The 20,700-nt window shown below is 42.7% G+C and overlaps 1 protein-coding gene across 1 annotated transcript in view; it reads right to left on the minus strand.

Annotated features, from left to right (window-relative positions):
* The window catches only part of SYN2 (synapsin II), a 1,016,740-nt gene that overhangs the window by 49,520 nt on the left and 946,520 nt on the right, over positions 1–20,700 (minus strand). The window contains exon 11 of the mRNA XM_069206656.1: positions 2,626–2,686. Coding sequence (XP_069062757.1) covers positions 2,626–2,686 — 61 coding nt within the window. The remainder of the gene's footprint in view (positions 1–2,625; positions 2,687–20,700) is intronic.

Here is a 20,700-nt window from a genome sequence, read left to right on the forward strand (position 1 = left end):
TTTTGTTGTGTGTTAATGCACAAGAAAGTTAAATAAATCATATCTGATATGGTATTTTGGAATACCTAGCCCTGTATAATGAGATTTACCTAGCTATTTCCAATAGAGCCACAGTGTGAGTCACCCACTGTTTTTACCTGCTCTAATTTTCGCAATAACGCATGTTAAAATATTGGCCTCCCTCCTATTGCATGTCAAAGCTTCAAAAAAATTCCACATGCACATTGATCAGCCAGAAATGTTACAACTTTAGACTGAAGGCAGATGTAATGTTCTTTTATTGCACATAAAGCTGTACAAGATATTTCACATAAAAGAAATACTGCAGTCACACTTCCAGCATTTGTTCAATTTCTCACAGCCAGGTTAGTACAAAAAAGAGGTAACAACAATAACAAAGGGTTTACAAAAGAATTAACATTTACCCTACACTATACAACACCTGCTTCTCTTACCCCACCTAAAATATTGCATCAAAGCATGCTGACATGCAAAACCTTAACCACTTTGGCTTGTCTTCGGTCTGTGTGGTTATGTGTTAGATGAGTACAGAACAATGAGCATAGGAATTGACATTCCTTCCACAAACAACACACTTAAGTCTACCTGGTTTGAAATCATTTTGTTACACACACAGGTTACAAATGTCAAGTAAAACACTTCCTTAGAGACTCAGCCAAATAGTTCATGCAAAGTGGCACACCTTGTTCATTGACAACATGCTGCAATGAGTTTTGATTCATACAGGGGTATAGCTATGTTCAATGGAAGGTTTATGGTGCCTTTTCTGGAGTCAGTTTCTTTTGAATACAGACTATAGTATTTCGCTTTCCAGCAAAAATTCAGATGAGGCGGTGATATAGAAGACGTGACCACCGACCGGAAATTGGCAATTAGGCTTATCATCGTTTTTCCAAAATGAAACCATAATATGCGTAAACAGGAAGCAAACACTGATCACTTTTCATGCTTTGTTTGCCGTGCAATATCAACTACAAATAATAATAAAACACATGCAACATCCGGCAGCTATAAAAAAAATAGAAGCTCAAACACCATTGCCATCAATTTGAGTTTGGAATGTGAGTCAAAAAACATAATATGCAAGTATGTTTCACCTAAAACAGAATCTTGCTTGTTAACTGTGTGGCCACTGTCTTTTCAAATGTTTTTTTCTCGGACAGAAATGCAGTTCAGTGTGTTTTTGGTATCACTAGGTTGTGTATAAGTGGTGCAGACAGCATGTGCTGATATGCAGGGTAGGATTGATATGTCAAAATAGTTTAATTGCCGGCTTGGGTATTGCTTTACGGTGCATTGGCTAAACTATTGAGTATGCACAAGTCGTAAAAGCAATTATGGCTTTAAAAAGGCTCAACAGTCAAAAGATGTCAACACTACATCAGTGTTTCAAACCACAATATTTACATGCTGACCAAGGGCAAATTGAAGGGCAGTCTTTTTAGTTGTGGACAACTACTGGTCTGCAGCTAAAATAGTAGACAAATCCAGCCATACTGCCAATGTACTCATTGGCTCCTTAAAAGCATGACGATTGAAAAACTGCCATGTATTTGATATGACACATTAAAGCTGCCATGTTATTTGATCTGACACGTTAATAGACCTATCAACCTATATGTTTTTACAAGTTGCTCTCTGGTCATTATGGACCAAGCCCTAAAGGACTATGCATTTCGCAAGCCCAACCAGGAATTAATGCACCCTGTAAGTGAAATGCTTGTTCTCCACAAATAAATATATTCTCATAGCAAACACATGCCTTAATTTTTTTTAAAAAACACAGACATCGGGTCCACAACAAAAGTGGAAAACATGTTATCGCAATCTGAACTCTTCCCATATTTTCCTCTGCAAAATTGCACATAAGTGAATGATTTACAGAGCACGTAAGTACGTATTTGATGCAGATTTGCTAAAAATATAAACACCTGCATGTAAAATATATCACGATCCAGTGTTGCCAGGAACGGCATTTTCTTAGTGGCACACCGATTCACTAGAACAAAGTTGCATACTGTTTCCTTTACATAGTAACTGAAATATCAATAGACTTTATAAAATTATAAAAAGAAAAATGCTTTCAGTTTCAACAAATATATTAAATTAGTCCTTTAAATATATATGTATTATATATATATATTTTCTATGTTTTCATGCAAAAATAATAATACAAGTTTTACTTGCACACACCCATTCACAGAATTAAGCAATGATCTATATTAACTATTTTTGGCCCACAATGTAAAATACTAAAAAATATCACACGATCACTGTCCATAAGATACAGTCAAACTAGACTCAGAAGAGGCACAGTTATTTGCACGCATTTGACAACAGCCCTGCTACCACAATGTATACAGAGATCTAAGGGAGAGCATTACAAGCACAAACAAGAACAAGTAAAACGAGTAGACGGGTAGAGGTGACACTGCATAGAAAAACACAGTCCAGGTCAGCACTGAAACATTACAAAAACTGGTATGTCTCGTTTTATTTTTCTTTTAACCAACCCCCCATTGCATTATCATTTTAGTTAGACAGCCTGGACTTGTTTTGCTCCTACTGCAACCCCATTACAGTCGAGAATGTACTGTAAACAACCTTGGGGTGGTGGTCTCTGTGTTGGGATCTTGTTTAGCTCGGACTCCTTCAGTGTTCCACTCTGCAAGAGAAAAATACAAAAAAAGGTTCAAAGTTTCACCTCCAGTCCTCCCAAAAGCCAGGCTTCAGGTTTTAACTAACTTTCTGCACATACTTTCACATATGAAGCCCAGTGGAAGGCCTGGCTTCTTGAATTATTAAGAAATCACAAACATTAAGGCTCACACGTGCAAACATTTTTTGCTGTGTTAACGTCATAAAAATGATGTAAAACTGTGCAAATTGTTTTTTTTCAGATTTACTTTCCACAGCAAAACTTGTTTGGCACCAGAACTTTACCTCAAAGTACCACAAACAGACCAAAATACTGATTTGCCTTAATCTGCATCAAGGGAGCGTTCCATGGGTTTACATAGGCATTCACATGCAAGCCCTCATGATTTGTGACGTGAAACCCTATCTACTAACAATAGTACACAGGGTTAACCACCACAACGAATGCCACTTTGAATTAGGCATCAAAACTGTAAAATGCATTTATTTCTCCTAACATTTCCCACTTTGCTTATGTGCTATACTGTACAGCACATATTCAAAGTAAGGAAAGTTTTAGGGTTTGTCTAGGCATAGTATTGGAAGGGCACCCTTCCAGTATAAAACTTTGCTAGACTCACACAGACACTTTTGCCCCCATGCTGCAAAGGTATGCACTTGCCGCTTGGAAGCCTGTGCACCACCTGCAAGGAGAGAGCACTTTCTAAAAAGATATGGCACTTTCCTCCTCTCTCCCTCTGCCTCTATGCAACATAGCACTTTTGGGTGCTACACAGTGTTATGTAACAGTTTTGTAAATCTAGACCTAAGTGTTTTTACCAATGTGTAATAGTTTTGTTGTTTCCATTAGGTACAAACGTACAGTTTTTTGCTAGTAGCTAAACCTGAGTTTTAAAAAGTTAAGCAGGTGAGACATTTTTTAGTTAGGTCTCTCAGAACATCACTGATTTCCATTCCACATCATCTGACAACAGGGGACACTCAAAAGGCCGACTTAATACAATACATAAATCTTATACCCTTAGGTTATACCCTTGATTGCGAGCAGATTTACACATTTTTGGAATTCACAAAGGTTTCGAAGCATACTCCTGGAAGCCTATCACAATCACAAGTTTCCAGGAGTCTTTCTGAAAACAGTTTGTGAATTTGCAGTTACATGCATGATAAGGCATGATAAGACAACAGTTGTCTGTGTGGAATTGTACAAACAGCAGAACTTTGAATTTGAAAATGCCTTTGGCTTAGCACATGTTCAAGGATATTTTTCATACTCTGTGGCAAAACTCCTTTCCCAACAGTGTTACTAATTTTGTGGGTGTTCCCTTTCAATGCCACTGTGGAAAGAACTCACTTGCTTCGCTAACAAGAGTTAATCTTCAACTGTTTCCAGATAAGGACAGGTTCCAGGAAATGTTTTAAATATCTCCAAAATTATTAGTTTTGCAGGTATTTCCAAATTTTCAGGACAAGATGATACTCTACTCACCACTTGAAGATGATTTACTCATGCACAATATTCCAATAAACTGTGATAACGTTAAGTGTGAGCAATTCCCCTTTCTGGATTTATAATGCAAGCTATTTGTGTACTTTACTTTCACTTACAATGCCAAATGGATTTGTAAGTTGGGTCCCATGATTGTGGCAATGGTATGGTAAGGCTGCAGCAAACATGACATAAAAAGGCAAAAAGAATACTTCTGGCTACACACAATGATCTACCATAAAATACAACGAAAGCGTAACAAGTACACAATTATGAGCAGGAAAGGTTAATGACAAAATAGGAACTGCACAAAACAACAGATTTTGAATGATTTAGAAGTACTATCATTTTAAAGCTTTGTGAAACTCCTGATAGCTACAAAGTGGCACTGCTTCATTTTATTATAACCTATGAAAGTCGCAAAGTACATTTGCTTGAAAAAAAAAAACGAGTTCTTTGTCACAGATGCAACGTTTCAAAGGCAGTTTTTAACTAAGTTTGTTCCCCTTTAACTTCATGATTTCATGACATTTGAGGGGCACTGCATCACACATAATGCACTATTGTTAAAAGATAACAAAAAAGACAATTTATGTAGTCTCAGCTCACAAACATTCGTTTGAGATCTTTGTTTCCAAAGAAACCTACAATGCTTTTTTCAAAAGCCCATAAATGAACTCAAGTAAGATTTGAAAAAGGCTGAATAATTGAGTGCATTGCCATATTGATAATTTAACACGTGTTAAACCTGAAAAGGTTGAGGCACTCTTCTTACTATGAACAAGGAGCATTGTCATGTTCTCACCTCTTTGAAAGACATGATTGGCATACTCACAAATCTAAGGTTCATTTTGCTTCCTTGATTTCAGTAGATTTAAGGCATAGTGTAATTTACAAACATTGTCAGGAACATTTTTCAAAGACCACAATTTCCATGCCCTTGTCTGCTGCTGCACACTTCATGTCAATATATGCATTAAAAGGGAGAGACTGTTGAAGATGAAATTTGGAAAAGATTCAAATCTAGTGTGTATTGTCATGGAATGCAAGAAACATATTTCTTAGCAGTACAAAATAGCTGAAGGATGTATTTAACTATGTCAAAAGGGTTGGATTGTTCAGAGCTTAATAGTTGAAAAGCAATAATACTTAAGAGCTGGACATCTTCCTCCTTCAAGAGAATACTATGCTAGATTTCATGAGTATGAATACTGACCTTTACAGAACATACCATGTACTGACTGAAAAGTGGTTGTTTACAAACAATCTAGCCGCAACAGTAGCCCAGAACATAGGCCAGTATTTGCTCACCCCTGGAGTAGCTGATAATTGGGGACCAGTAACTGGGATGGGGCAAATCGGGCTGATTTAGAGATGGACCTTGTGGGTCCACTAAGAAATGAGGAACTGAATTACAAGGGGAATCTGTCATTTTGGGTCTGATTCCGCCAGTAATCCTTAGTTAACCTCTGGAATTTAACATGAAGATTTGTGCTGTGCCTGGAGGGCTGGTAACTGATGCTAACACCCCCATAGGAATTAAGATGTCATTCGGAATGATGGCCTCAATGGTAAAATTGTATTCCATCTTGTTGTAACCATTTCTTTATGTAGATTGGCATATTCTTTTCTAACTTGAGACTTAGGGACCTATTCACAAAGGTATATAAACATATGTATATTTACACACACATACATATTTAATACTACTCCTAGATACAACTCTACACAGAGAGACCTTACCAAGTATCAGATTGCAATCAAACTGGCTCAAGCACATCAATGGCTGACAACAAACAGCTGCTCAGTCCCCTTGCATCACCTTAGATATGTTGCTTGTCAGCCCGATACATATTGATACATTCCTTGCCACTATAAATAAAAATAAACCCAAGTAGGCAACACTAGAGAACAAAGGAAATAATCATGAATTATTACTACCTCTTCAGTCTTTATAATAGAGAATGGCTGCACAAATCCTTAGGGGTTACCAGCAAACTATATACCTCTGCACAACTTAATTCCTGGAACTCTTGCTCCACAAGGATATATTCACAATCAACTGAATATACATGAACTAAGGCATTATACCTTTTAGCACTGTTAAGGAATAATATGGCCTAGACGACCAGAAAGAAACACTTTAAATGGAATTATTTTCAAAACAGAGTCAGCCCAGTAAATCTTCCAACTCTGGCCATTTCGCTTGAAGCACGGACTCCTTCGCTCAAAATACCTCTATGACAACAGGATGAAAAAGATATATGGGTTAAAGCAAATAGTGGTTCTAAATCAGCCTCCATCTTGCAAATATAGTTAATGCTACATAGAAATGTATGGTCACCCAGTAAGCTATACAAGCCAACCTAGCTGACAATGATCGATGGTGGCACTGTCAGAGAGAGAATGCTGACACTGAGCACATACTCTTTTTTTGTCCCAAGTTAAGTGATTATTGGAAAAGAATCACCACTGAAATCACCACAGATATAAGTGTCAAACTGAAACTTCACCTTTAAGGAATTGTTCTTTGATGTCTATTGCAACTAAGGCACTTCTATTACCCAACAAAACAATAAGGGCCTCATTACGAGACTGGCGGACTGACTGTCAGCTCACCAGGCCCATGGAGAGGAGACCGCTGTGGAACTGGTGGTCCCCCCACCAGGCCAATTCCAATGTTTCCACTGGGTGGACCATCAGAAATCTCCATAGTAGGACATTTCCCCCCAGTCAGCCAGGTGGAACCAGTGCGGAGGCATTGGCCTCGGCTCCGAGGACTATGCCATAGCACAGAAGGGGGCCCACAGCACCCTCAGAATGCGCACTGTCTGCTATAGCCCCTGCGCTGCCTTTCCAACAGCCTTTTCATGGCAGGGACCCTGTGGAAATGGGACTTGTGCCCAGCACAAAGGTGCTGAACTCCGCACTGCTGTGGCTGACCACTACTTCGATCGCCACTAGCCCGCCGGGATCAATGATCCTTGCTGTGGTCCCCATGCGGTCCAACCGCCAGGGTTGTAATATGGAGGTCGGTCTGCCAGAAGTGTGGCGTTCTGACCTCCACCGCATGTTTGGCAAACCAAAACTCATAATAGGGCCCTTAGACCTGCTGACAGAGGTTATGCTACAGAAGCTCAAAACCACATGGAAAAACCCTAATGTACCTCCTTCTCACAACATTGGAATGATATATGCCACATTCACATCCTTAAAAATAAGCTAGTTGAAAGAGATATTGAGCACGCTTCACTGAAACTCTACCGCACTAAAGAGAAACAGAAGTAGTGCTTCCCACTCATACTGTGGGCAATACATTTCACAGCCCTGACCCTAAACCTTCCTTCCCACTTTGTACTTCAATGCAAACATACCTTCCCTTCGTGAGCTTCCCTTCCAAAAACGCTGTTATTTACCCTCTGGTGTGCTCTTGATTGTATCTATTTTTTTTCCTTAACTAAAAAATAAAATAAAATATTAAGCTTAAAAAGACTGAATGACACGAGAAGAGCCACAAAGATACGAGTTTGTGGTGTTTGCTACCTTCTAAATATCACTGCAGTTCTTCCTTGGGAACATTCATGATTCCATTCTGGACTTTGAACAGCAGAAAATGTGCCAAACTGGTGGATTTCCAATGGTAGTTTTATGTGTGCGATGTAAATGTCTGCAGATCCTGATTTTGAGATTCAGCATTTGCTCTTTGGCATCACCAATGGGTTTTTAAACCACTCGGGGGCCAAACAAGGTGTGAATCTGGTTCTTGGTGAGTAAATATTCCCATGGCAAGCAGCCACTTTTCTCTTACTTTTTTAGAAATGACTTATTTTTCAGTTATAATAATAAAACATGACTCTTTATTGCTGGGAAGCAAACCTTTTTATTACTACTTCAGGTATTCGTATGACCTTGTAACAGGCTTTTGCTAGTCTTAAAGATGAAAATATGTATTTGTACAAACTCAGTGCCTGTGTTTTTCATTGCACCACAGAGAACTGGAATGATATTGTGAAAGTTACATTGCAGACCGTGGAGCTCATTCACAAAAGATTTCTGACTTATTTGTTTGGACTTCTGTTTGAATTTTTTTTTCAGTTTGAATTTCCGGATAGTCATGAAATATATGACAGTTAACGATTTGATTGAATACTCACAAGAATACAAAGTATGCATGCCAATGAATAAACAGATATAACATTCCACGAACTTAGATTAAATGCAAATACGCTGTTGCACGATTAACATGTTTGGTGGTTTCATGGCATGGTTGGTAGAACTTGTGTACTTCAATGCAATCCATGGCACCGTGCCATGCCAGGACATAATTTGAGTGTCTATGCTGCTCACAAGATGGTTGGACATAGTACAGCTAAGGAGCACTGCAGAAAGTTCAATCTTGTCCAAGTCTAAAGAGATGTTGGGTCATATGGCAAGGCTACCCAATGTGGTGGTGTAGGCAGATGGGCATCTTGGAATGGGAAAACATTCTCAGTGCACAGCTGGTTTGGGTCATTACTTAGACACTTCTATAGAGGCACTGAGTCCTTCAGGACTCACCTGTCTATAATCCAATCACAAAGAATTGGACTTTCCCCATGTTTCCCTGATCATCATGCTGGTCGAGTCACAAGCCGAAAGCCAAGAGAGTGCTCTACATAGTCAAAGAACAAACAAGGGTAAAATTTAGTGAAGCATTAAAAAATGACTTACTGTTTTCATCAAGAAAATATTGGTAAACAATCAATTCCAGCTTGAATCGCTTAGAATAAAGAATCTCCGAAGCATAACTACATTGTGCACCGCTGTAGATTTATGTGATCAATAATGTACACTCTAAGCAATCAGTTCTGAGATTGGTCTTAAATATTAATTAGGACAGAGAATGAAACATCAACGTGTGATCCACTTCTTGTTTCATTTATAACTTACAATTATTATAATCAAGGGTTGTGCTTGTTTTAGTACTACGCAACACAGTCAAAGTCAAAGATACGGTCAACTAGTCACTGGAGGAGTGCCTAGGTTCTAAGAATGGAACTGGACTGCTCTTTATCTTTGCTTACTCACAAAAAAGAATACAAAATAAGGACTACTTAGTTAAAGCTAGACTTCAGACTTTCAGCCAGAGAATTAAGCAGGTCAGTTCTGGTCAGACTTTCAGAAAATCACAGCTCTGAAATATAAAAAAGCTAATGGAAACAGAATGGATGAGAAGATCTGTCAGACCAATTCTACCTCCATTGAATGTGCTCGGACCTGCTCTTTAAAAACTAGCTAGTAGTTTTTAACATCTTTCTCCATTTGTGAAACCTTCTTGTCTGCTGCAAACTCTTTTACCTTTGTTCCTTAATTAACTGCCCTCTGTCTTAGAGGGCGTCTATGTCTGGTTCTAATGGGAGATTTTGTATTGTGCTGTGCAAGACTTCACTTGTCCTGCTCTGTTGTGAAACTTGTATAGTCCTGTCTTGTAGAAGACTTTGCTTATTCTGTTCTTGCACAATACTTTGCTTGCTTCTCTTGTCACTTGGCAATACTTTACTGATCTTGCCGGTGTACTTTTCCTTTAATTTGATTTATTTATTGTTATCTATGCTCCCAGTTCAGTATGCAGTGGTTCTTCTGTGACATTCACTATTAGTGGATTAAGACATGTCACCAAGAAAAGAGGATACTTAGGGTGTGTTGCCAGTTGTTAGAAATGGGGTTTTTGGTTGACAGTCAGGTTACCCTCTGTCCAAGCAAGAACCCTCACTCTAGTCAGGGTAAGTCACATACAATCCAATCCAATACAATCAGGGAACAAGAGGCAAGCTCTATCCAAGCCCTTGGAGAGCACTTTTGCAGCCAGACAAGAGTTCAGCAAGGCAGCAGGCCAACAGCAAGGCAGCAGTCCTTTGTAGAAAGCAGACAGGTGAGTCCTTTGAGCAGCCAGGCAGTTCTTCTTGGCAGGATGCAGGTTCTGGTTTCTTCTTTCCCACCAAGTGTCTGATGAGGTAGGGCAGAGGCCCTGTTTTATACTAAATTGTGCCTTTGAAGTAAGAGTGGCTAAGAAGTGCACCAGGTCCCCTTTCAGTTCAATCCTGTCTGCCATGGTCCCAGTAGGGGGTGTGGCAGTCCTTTGAGTGAGGGCAGGCCCTCCACCCTCCCAGCCCAGGAAGACCCATTCAAAATGCAGATGTATGCAAGTGAGGCTGAGTACCCTGTGTTTGGGGTGTGTCTGAGTGAATGCACGAGGAGCTGTCAACTAAACCTAGCCAGACATGGATTATAGGGCACAGAAAGATTTAAGTGCAAAGAAATGCTCACTTTCTAAAAGTGGCATTTCTAGAATAGTAATATTAAATCCGACTTCACCAGTCAGCAGGATTTTGTATTACCATTCTGGCCATACTAAATGTGACCTTCCTGCTCCTTTCAGATCAGCAGCTGCCACTTCAACAATGTATGAGGGCAGCCCCAATGTTAGCCTATAAAGGGAGCAGGCCTCACAGTAGTGTAAAAACGAATTTAGGAGCTTTACACTACCAGGACATATAAACTACACAGGTACATGTCCTGCCTTTTACCCACACAGCACCCTGCTCTAGGGGCTACCTAGGGCACACATTAGGGGTGACTTATATGTAGAAAAAGGGGAGTTTTAGGCTTGGCAAGTACTTTTAAATGCCAAGTCGAAGTGGCAGTGAAACTGCACACACAGGCCTTGCAATGGCAGGCCTGAGACAAGGTTAAGGGGCTACTGAAGTGGGTGGCACAACCAGTGCTGCAGGCCCACTAGTAGCATTTAATCTAAAGGCCCTAGGCACATATAATGCACTCTACTAGGGTCTTACAAGTAAATCAAATAGCCAATCATGTATAAACCAATCAACAGTACAATTTACACAGAGAACATATGCACTTTAGCACTGGTTAGCAGTGGTAAAGTGCCCAGAGTTCAAAAGCCAACAACAACAGGTCCGAAAAAATAGGAGGAAGGAGGCAAAGAGTTTGGGGATGACCCTGTCAAAAAGTCAGGTCCAACATGACCCCCCCACCAACCTAAAGCCAGGGGAGAACAATCACTATCCTGATGTACTTCCCTGTTTAAGACAATAGAACAAGGACCCAGGCCCACAACAGCAGGGGCATGCTCCAGTTCTTCGCCTTCCAGACTCCAATTGGATCCCTCTGTCCATACTCTCGGGGCCCACTAAGCCAACCAATGGGGAGCCTTTCTCCTTACCTGTGGATACCATCTGTGCAGCACCTAATCTTACTTTGCTCAAAGACGTATCCCAGGAGCAGGATAGTACCACCAGGACCAACACAGTGGTGTTGCCCACTCTACCCCCGGGGTGTGACACTGGTCCCCTCCCCAAGGATAACTCTGTCCACCCAGACAGCAAGCCACAGTGGTTACTGACAGCTGTCAGGGATGAGAGCCAGGCCCCAGGCCTCTCAAAGCTCTCCAACCACTGTGGCTGTGGAGAGTGGAGGCGGTAGCCCCAGGTGCTGGGCACCCTTTAACCACTCTCCCTTCCACCAGGTCAGGGATGACAGCCTGAACCTGGTCCTCCCCTCTGGGGCCCTGTACCCTCCCTCCTGGAGCGGTACCCCCAGAGTCCAACATGGTCAGGGTGCTTATAGAAGCCGCCCTGCACCATTTCTCTACCAGGGCAGGGCTGTTAACCTGCAACTGGCCCTCCAACCTGGGGTCTGTACCTTCAGGTTGGACTAGGGCCCGGGGTGAGGCTTCCCTCCACCTGCCCTCCCTTCTGGGGTCCAGCACCCTCCAACTAGGAGTGGCCTCCTCAGAAGACAATATGGTAGGGGCACTGTTATCAGTAGACCCTCCCTCCAGGTCCGGGGGGACACCTTGAACCTGGTCTTCCAGCCCAGGGTCTGTACCCTCAGACTGGATCACTGTCTGGCAAACCAGGACTTTCTGGGGGGCACACCTACCCCCCACCAGGTCAGAGTTTAATCTCTGAACCTGGCCATCCAACTCAGAGTCACCACCCTGAGGTTGATCAATTGCCTGGCACACCAGGACTTCTTGGGGGGCACACTGATCGCCCACCAGGCCAGAGTTTAATCCCTGAACCTGGTCATCCAACCCAGAGTCACCACCCTGAGGTTGAACAATTGCCTGGCACACCAGGACTACTTGGGGGGGCACACTGACCCCCCACCAGGCCAGAGTAGTTTAACCCCTGAACCTGGTCACCCAACCCAGAGTCACCACCCTGAGGTTAAACAATTGCCTGGCACGCCAGGACTTCCTGGGGGGCACGCTCACCCCCCACAAGGGACACACCGTCCCCAAGGGCTACACAAGAGTCTGGTTGGTGCAGGTCTCCTGACCTCTGCCCACCTGGCAGATTCTGTATCTCCCCCAAACCAGAAACGGTTTCACCTGGGTAATTCCTGGGGGCTCTGCTCTCAGAGCTGACCCCTGACTCTCCAGGACCTCCACTGGGGTCCGCAACCCCCTCTCAACCCTCTGTCTGGACTTCTGCACCCCCTCACTAGGAGTGGTACAGCCAGACACCAGAACTGGTGGGATGCTGGCTACAGTCACCCCCCCCAAGTTCTTCCTACACTGTGGGGCCTCCCTCAACAGGTGGCCCTACTGTACAGGCTAGGCTTCCCTCCTGGCGTTCCCTCATGGAACCCTCTAGGACCTGGGACCTACCTGGGACACTACAATCCTCTCCCACCTCACTTGGTTGGGAAACACCTAGACCACTCCCTTCAGGAGCACCGCCAAATGCCTCTTCAGACTCTCTGGTATTCACCCAGAAGTCTGCCTCCATTGTAAGCTCCCTGGGGTCAGAGTACTCACACACCACCTGGTGTTGGCGTAGCTCTGGAAAATAAGGACCAGACATATGCTCTCCTGCAATTACATCACTGGGCCCATCACAAGTATTAACCACAGTACCCTTCACCTAACCATCCAGTGACTCAGCCTTGAAAAAGCACTCTACATCACCCTCCTGAGACTGGTGAGGCAGTATCTGACTGTCCCTGACACTCAACCCATACTCTTCTGGGATGTCTCCACCCTCTATATCTAGGACGTCCACCAGGGGGGAACCCTTCTCCCTGTCACTCTCTTCTAGAGCCAGTAAAGTGTCCCTCCCCCAAGTAGGAATATGACTCCCTGTGCCAGTTCCCCAATCCTTCTCAGGGACCCTGTGCATAACGGGAACTACCTCATACTCTTGAACCGCCTGGGGTGTGTCAACTCCCTTCTTCAAGTTGGGCACCACATCTCTGGGCCTGTGCCCTTCTTCAGCAGTACTGGATGGAAGATTTTTGCTGCCACCATCTGAACTGGACTCAGCCCTTCCGGCTTCCAGTTTCAGCTCTTCACAGCTCAGCTCCTGAGCTGCAACCCTTTCTTTTTCCAGGGCTAAGGCTCTTGCTGCCTCAGCCCTCTCAATAAACTCATCTAGCTCTTGCATCCTCCGCTCTGGAGCTAGGAGCCCTACATCTCTCACTGGTTCTCTTTCCTCATCTGAGTAGTCCTCCTCCTCATCTGAGCAGTCCTCCTCCTCATAATCATTCTTAGGGCTATGATTCTTTTGGTTCTTTGTTGCCTGTTCCTCTGCCCATTGGGCTTCTCCCCAGGCTACATAGATATCTAGCAGTTCCATCTTAGTGGATCTCCTTGACATAGGAAGTCCCCATTTTCTGCAAAGTCCCCTTAGCTCAGCCTTGGTGAAGGATTCAACAGGCACAATGTATGATACACCGTAGTCGTCTGTGAAGTAGGTACCCATTCCCAATCTGGCAAGGTATCACAGGCAAAACCAAAAACCAAAGTCCAAAACATCAACAATATATCCAGGAGGACATCAGAGAACCAAAAGCAAAAAGATGAAAAAAATCAAGTTGACCTTCAACTGTGGGTAGGTAGTGAAATACTTAGCTATTGTATGTCACTGCACAAATACAAGTCCTGTCCTCACCGCTGATCACCAATGTTAGAAATGGGTTTTTTGGTTGGCAGTCAGGTTACCCTCTGTCCAAGCAAGAACCCTCACTCTAGTCAGGGTAAGTCACACACAATCCAAATTATCCTATGCCCACCCTCTGGTAGCTTGGCACGAGCAGTCAGGCTTAACTTAGAAGGCAATGTGTAAAGCATTTGTGCAATAAATCATACAATAACACAATATAGCACCACAAAAATACACCACACAGTGTTTAGAAAAATATATAATATTTATCTGGGTATTTGCAGGTCAAAACGATCAAAGATGCAATATGAATTTGTAAAGATATCACTAAAAAGTGATATGAAGTGTCTTAAGTCTTTAAAAAGTAAACAAAGTCTCTTTCAAGCACAAAGTACCGGGTTTGGAGTGGAAAATCTCCGCAGAGGGCCGCAGAAGAGGAGATGCGTGGAAAAATGGTGTGTGCGTCGGTTACGCCCCTTCACACACGGACTTGCGTCGTTATTTTCCACGCGGGGAGACGTGCATCGTTGTACGGGAAGAAAAATGGTGTGTGCGTCGGTTTCGCCCCTTCACACACGGACTTGCGTCGTTATTTTCCACTCTGGGAAGACGTGCGTCGTTTTCTGGCATGCGGACCGTCTTCTTCTATGGATCGCAGGATTACCAGATGTCCCAGGGTCTGTGCGTGGATTCCTCGGCTTGTTATCCGGCTGCGCGTCGTTCCGGGAGGCTGTGCGTGGAATTTTCTTTCTCACGGCAGCCGTCGCGTCGATTTCCTCTCTGGAAGTCAGGCGGCGTTGTCCATGCGAGGCCGTGCGTCGAATTTCCGGTCGCACCGCAGGCGTCGCATCGAGCGGCGTCTTTCTGGATCGCCGTGCAGTGAATTTCTCACCGCGGAGCAAGCTGTGCATCGAATTTTTCGGCGCACGAGGAGTCCAAAAGAGAAGTCTTTTTGGTCCTGAGACTTCAGGGAACAGGAGGCAAGCTCTATCCAAGCCCTTGGAAAGCACTTTTGCAGCCAGACAAGAGTTCAGCAAGGCAGCAGGCCAACAGCAAGGCAGCAGTCCTTTGTAAAAAGCAGACAGGTGAATCCTTTGAGCAGCCAGGCAGTTCTTCTTGGCAGGATGCAGGTTCTGGTTCAGGTTTCTTCTCCAGCAAGTGTCTGATGAGGTAGGGCAGAGGCCCTGTTTTATACTAAATTGTGCCTTTGAAGTGGGGGTGACTTCAAAGAGTGGCTAAGAAGTGCACCAGGTCCCCTTTCAGTTCAATCCTGTCTGCCAGGGTCCCAGTAGGGGGTGTGGCAGTCCTTTGTGTGAGGGAAGGCCCTCCACCCTCCCAGCCCAGGAAGACCCATTCAAAATGCAGATGTATGCAAGTGAGGGTGAGTACCCTGTGTTTGGGGTGTGTCTGAGTGAATGCACAAGGAGCTGTCAACTAAACCTGGCCAGACGTGGATTGTAGGGCACAGAAAGATTTAAGTGCAAAGAAATGCTCACTTTCTAAAAGTGGCATTTCTAGAATAGTAAAATGAAATCCGACTTCACCAGTCAGCAGGATTTTGTATTACCATTCTGGCCATACTAAATATGACCTTCCTGCTCCTTTCAGATCAGCAGCTGCCACTTCAACAATGTATGAGGGCAGCCCCAATGTTAGCCTATGAAGGGAGCAGGCCTCACAGTAGTGTAAAAACGAATTTAGGAGCTTTACACTATCAGGACACATAAACTACACAGGTACATGTCCTGCCTTTTACCCACACAGCACCCTGCTCTAGGGGTTACCTAGGGCACACATTAGGGGTGACTTATATGTAGAAAAAGGGGAGTTTTAGGCGTGGCAAGTACTTTTAAATGCCAAGTCGAAGTGGCAGTGAAACTGCACACACAGGCCTTGCAATGGCAGGCCTGAGACAAGGTTAAGGGGCTACTGAAGTGGGTGGCACAACCAGTGCTGCAGGCCCACTAGTAGCATTTAATCTACAGGCCCTAGGCACATATAGTGCACTCTACTAGGGTCTTACAAGTAAATCAAATAGCCAATCATGGATAAACCAATCAACAGTACAATTTACACATAGAGCATATGCACTTTAGCACTGGTTAGCAGTGGTAAAGTGCCCAGAGTTCAAAAGCCAACAACAACAGGCAGAATAAATAGGAGGAAGGAGGCAAAAAGTTTGGGGATGACCCTGTCAAAAAGCCAGGTCCAACACCAATGGTGTAACAAAGGCTCCCACAGTCCAATCAGTCCGAATGGACCCCTGACCTGTGATGGTCCCCTCAGCACAGTACTCAGGCCTAAGAGCTCCTGAGTAAGTAGAGAGGGCGAGCCACTCCATGTACTTTGCAGGGGCCCCCCCTAAGTTTTGTTACGTCACTGTGTTGCAGCATGGGAGTAATACTTATGAGTCTGGACTGCTAGTCTCATCTTCTTGTCTTAACATCTCCAATTTCCCACTATTTAACCAATTGCCTCATTACGAAACAATGCAGCCAATTGAAGCCTTGGATAACTGATTGAAGACACAATAACTTTTAGGACCTCTCTTGTGAATAAATGCAATTTCTTTGAAGTAGCAGGTATTGCTGTTAAAACAGATATGTTGTATTCTTAAAGCATAAAGTCTGTGTCCACAAATGTAATGGTAAGTGTGTGGGCATTAAGCTTACTACTCGTGGGGCATGCACCGTACAGGAATTATTTTAGGATCCTGTCTCTGCCTGCCTGGTTCACTGAAGGTCCATTCTGCTTAATCCTGGTATGACAATTTCTACCCGACACCCCATTATCTTGAAATGTCTCCACTGTGTCGGGAGGAGCAACATTGTGTATTCCTGAATTGGTTCCAAAGACCTGCTTCTCCCAGAACACATTGAGGCCCCTTTGCTTTTCTTTAATTTGGGAAGTAATTCAACTTTTCGGAGTCAAAATATTTAAATGCCCATAGTGTTGGTAGCAATAACTTTCAGAGACTAAAAGATATTCTCGATATAGATGTGGAACCTTAAGCATCCTTCTGATATACATTCATTAAATGTGTGTGTTACATGGAATTCACAGCAGCCAGTGGGATTTGTAGGAGTCAAACACTAGGCACAGGGAATGGACAGAGGGATACTGGAAGGCATTTAGAGGTAGAAAACTGGACGCTGATAGATTGAATGCATCCAGGCCTCTAAATCTGGAAGTTCTCATTTGTTATGCAGATATGTAGAGCGCACTATCACCCAGGAGCATATCCTGGCACTGAGCAGGAGTGCGTCTAGGCACACCTAGGGCCGAGTAGGACTACTCGAAAAGCAAGGTTTCAGCTTGTAGTGAAATTCAAGAAATGAGGTGACCTTTATGTGTAGCTGCACCTCATTTCACCCTTTAGGAGCAATGCAGGAGAAGGCTCGACCACCGGACATGGTTTTCCATCTGCGTGGGATTTGTGCAAGTAAGATTAAACAAAATTAAATGTTGGTACAGAATGTGCCTCTGTCTGTATTTCTCCTATAAACGGTTAATCACAACATGATTGGAGACCTCTCTGTCACCACCCTGATAGCTTTGAGAGGTGCTTGCACGGTTTCTCAAGTTTATGGATGTTTGTTTAAGTGTTGGGATTATAGAAATGTCCGGATGAACGAACCAACACACAGGCTTACTCCTACGTACTTTATGATCGCAGTGCTCAGGCAATAAAAGAGCAATCTGAGTTGCATGGTTGCCTTATCTGTACATGGTCCCAGCCAGAAGTACTATGCAAACATTGTCAAGAAAACAGGGGTCCTGCCAAGACACAGGGTGGGAAGAGAAAGGAGGTTATGAAAATGCACAACCCGTTTGTCTTGGCATTATCACTTTTACCTTTTTTTTAAAGGTAAAGAGCTCTTAACAGTCAATTTTAAAATAACTAACATTACCTTGTCAAGGCATGTCCCAACTATCACTTGTTTGCCATTCTATCCATAGAGGAACTGTCAACAGGTAAAATAAAAGTCAGAACTTTCTGTCACTTTTCCATCAGTCACTTATCACTTAGGTATTATGTCTGAGTTCTAAAACATGCCAATAATGGCAAACTTTAAAAATGTAAGGCTGAGACTGCCACAAAATACATATATATTAAACTTCATCCGCAGAGAGATGCTTGCACTTATCCACCTCAGAAACTGATAGAGCTGAGGCAATATTCTGAAGAAAGCCACTTACAAACATCAGTCTCACAAACAGAGACATCAACAACTTAAACATTCAGGCAGACAGTGTCAGGACAACACTTCTGTTCCTGTGCACATCACAAGAGGATACTACAAAACCAGCAGCTGTAGGAATCCCTTGTCATTCCTGGTGCCTCGTTGATCGTTGTTATTTTCAGATTATAGGGATTAGTTCACTAAATACAATAAAGCCATCATTTACAACTACAACCTGACAGTCTTGTACCACTCAAAACTCATGTTTCACACCACAAAACATTTCCCACATTCATCATCCATCACAAACCCTGTTTCTGTTTCCAGGGAAAATATCTGGAAAATGTTCCATCCAATTGGTGCACTGCTTTGTAGCCAAAGGGATACTGTTGAGTGGCAGTATTCAGATCAGACAGAAACAACCACCAATATATCTTAGGAATGGAAGCATATGATGTTTGTATCTGCATGATCACTGTCTTATGGGCAAAGCATGCCATATTCACTAGATCAGAACACCCAAGCAATGCTGATGTAAGGTAGAGATATATGTATACTATTGGTCATTTAATTAGATGTGTGGTAGCAATGGACAGGCAACCTGATCCTTGGCTCCAAGAAAGACAATGTGCAGGACAAAGCTTTGTAAGATTGAGTTGAACAACTGTTGCCAATGTGCCATGAATGAATACTTAATGAGACGTAATACGTTTTTTAAAGAAAAGTTTCAATTTAGGCAAAGTCGGGAGGAAAATGTGTGGGATAATATTTTGCAGATCAATTAAAGTTGATTCTCCTCTTACTGTTTGTTTAAATCAAAGATTAAAGGCTTATGATGAATTTCTGATCACTTCAATACTTTATAATGGGTACCAATATTCAAGATTTATCAAAATATAATCAACCTAACCCTTGCTGTAAAGTTCGATTTGGTTGGACATGTGAGTTTTTTTTTTTTTTACCATTATAGTCTCTAAAGCTCCTCGTGGGACTTAGGGTAGGGAAGTGAAATACAATTTATATGTTTTTCAATGTGCTGCACAACTTTAAGACAACCCTTAATTTTACTCTCCCAAGAGCTATTAAGTCTAGGCACCCTATGCCATGGGGAGATATGTTTTATCAACACATTTTCCAATGTGAACAGTACAGTGTATTCCCGATTAGATTTTTAATATTCAAAATAACTAAAATGTGTGTTAGAAAGATTAGATTTGGTATTTGAATAGCCTGAGATTGAGTTGTTGGTATAACAATTTTGCAACTAAGCACTTCACCCAGACCTCCATAATTTCCCCTATTCAGATGAAGGTTCTCTAGGGCTCTGACTTGTCTCCATACTACAGCTTGTATAGTCCTGGTTAAACACCAGAGTCTTCTGGAAATATAAATCACAAAGTTACTGGGGCCGCATTACTGACTTAAATACCTTTTTTTTTTTTTGTTTACTTTTTTTTCACCAGTGCTGCATTATTTGTCCTAAGTGTGATGGTATGTGGAAAAACAGATGCTTAAGAAGGTGGACAGCTTTTCTTAGGAATGGAAGGGTGAGGTTCGATGTCCGGGAAACATGTGTGTGCCCCTTCAGGAGCAAGGTCACTTATTCACCCTATTGTCACCAAATAGAGACTGTGCTGGTATGACCATACTCTAATGTGCCATACAAAATCGAAGGGGCAGCAAGTATCCCTGGTGTCCAGCTAGCTAAGGCGAGCTACTGCGGTATCACTAGTCATCTGTAATTTTTTTTATTACAGCTGACTAGTAATGACATGTTCATATCATAGGTATGTTCTAGAACTCACCTGTGACTACAGGTAATGAGCTAATATGGTGATAATTCGTCCTCATGTTTATACATTTAAGTTCAGGTAGCTCGTCTAGTAAGGGTAACACGGATCAAGTCCAGTGCTTGATCTGCAAGTGCCTTAGCCATTCTGTACCTGCTAAACAGAATTAGTAACATATTACTGCTGACTAAGAGCCAGAGTGTTGACTATACAATTAGATTGGTTTAGTTGCAGCCAAGTAAACACAAACCATTTTGTGCCATCCAAAGTTCAGCTCCATAAAACTGTCCAGTAATTATGGACGTTGGCACAGAAGGCATTTTCTATTTTCTGGACAGGTTGGGAAAATGAGAACACCACAAGGTTTCCAAGAGCGATTTCTATTCCAGTTATAATTCACCCAGTGACATCTTTAGAAGTATAAATAAACTATAAAAGAGGGACATGTGAGAAAGATTTGTATTGTGCATCCAGCCAAATTCACATTTACATTGAAAATAATTCCTTCACTTAAGGGAAAACAACAAGCTGATTTAGTAAATAAATATCTTTCCCTGGGACATTTTTTCAAGAAAGCAGTCAATCAGCAAACTTGACTAGATCTTTCC

The sequence above is a fragment of the Pleurodeles waltl genome, chromosome 9 (genome assembly GCF_031143425.1).
Source record: "Pleurodeles waltl isolate 20211129_DDA chromosome 9, aPleWal1.hap1.20221129, whole genome shotgun sequence".
Classification (NCBI taxonomy): domain Eukaryota; kingdom Metazoa; phylum Chordata; class Amphibia; order Caudata; family Salamandridae; genus Pleurodeles; species Pleurodeles waltl.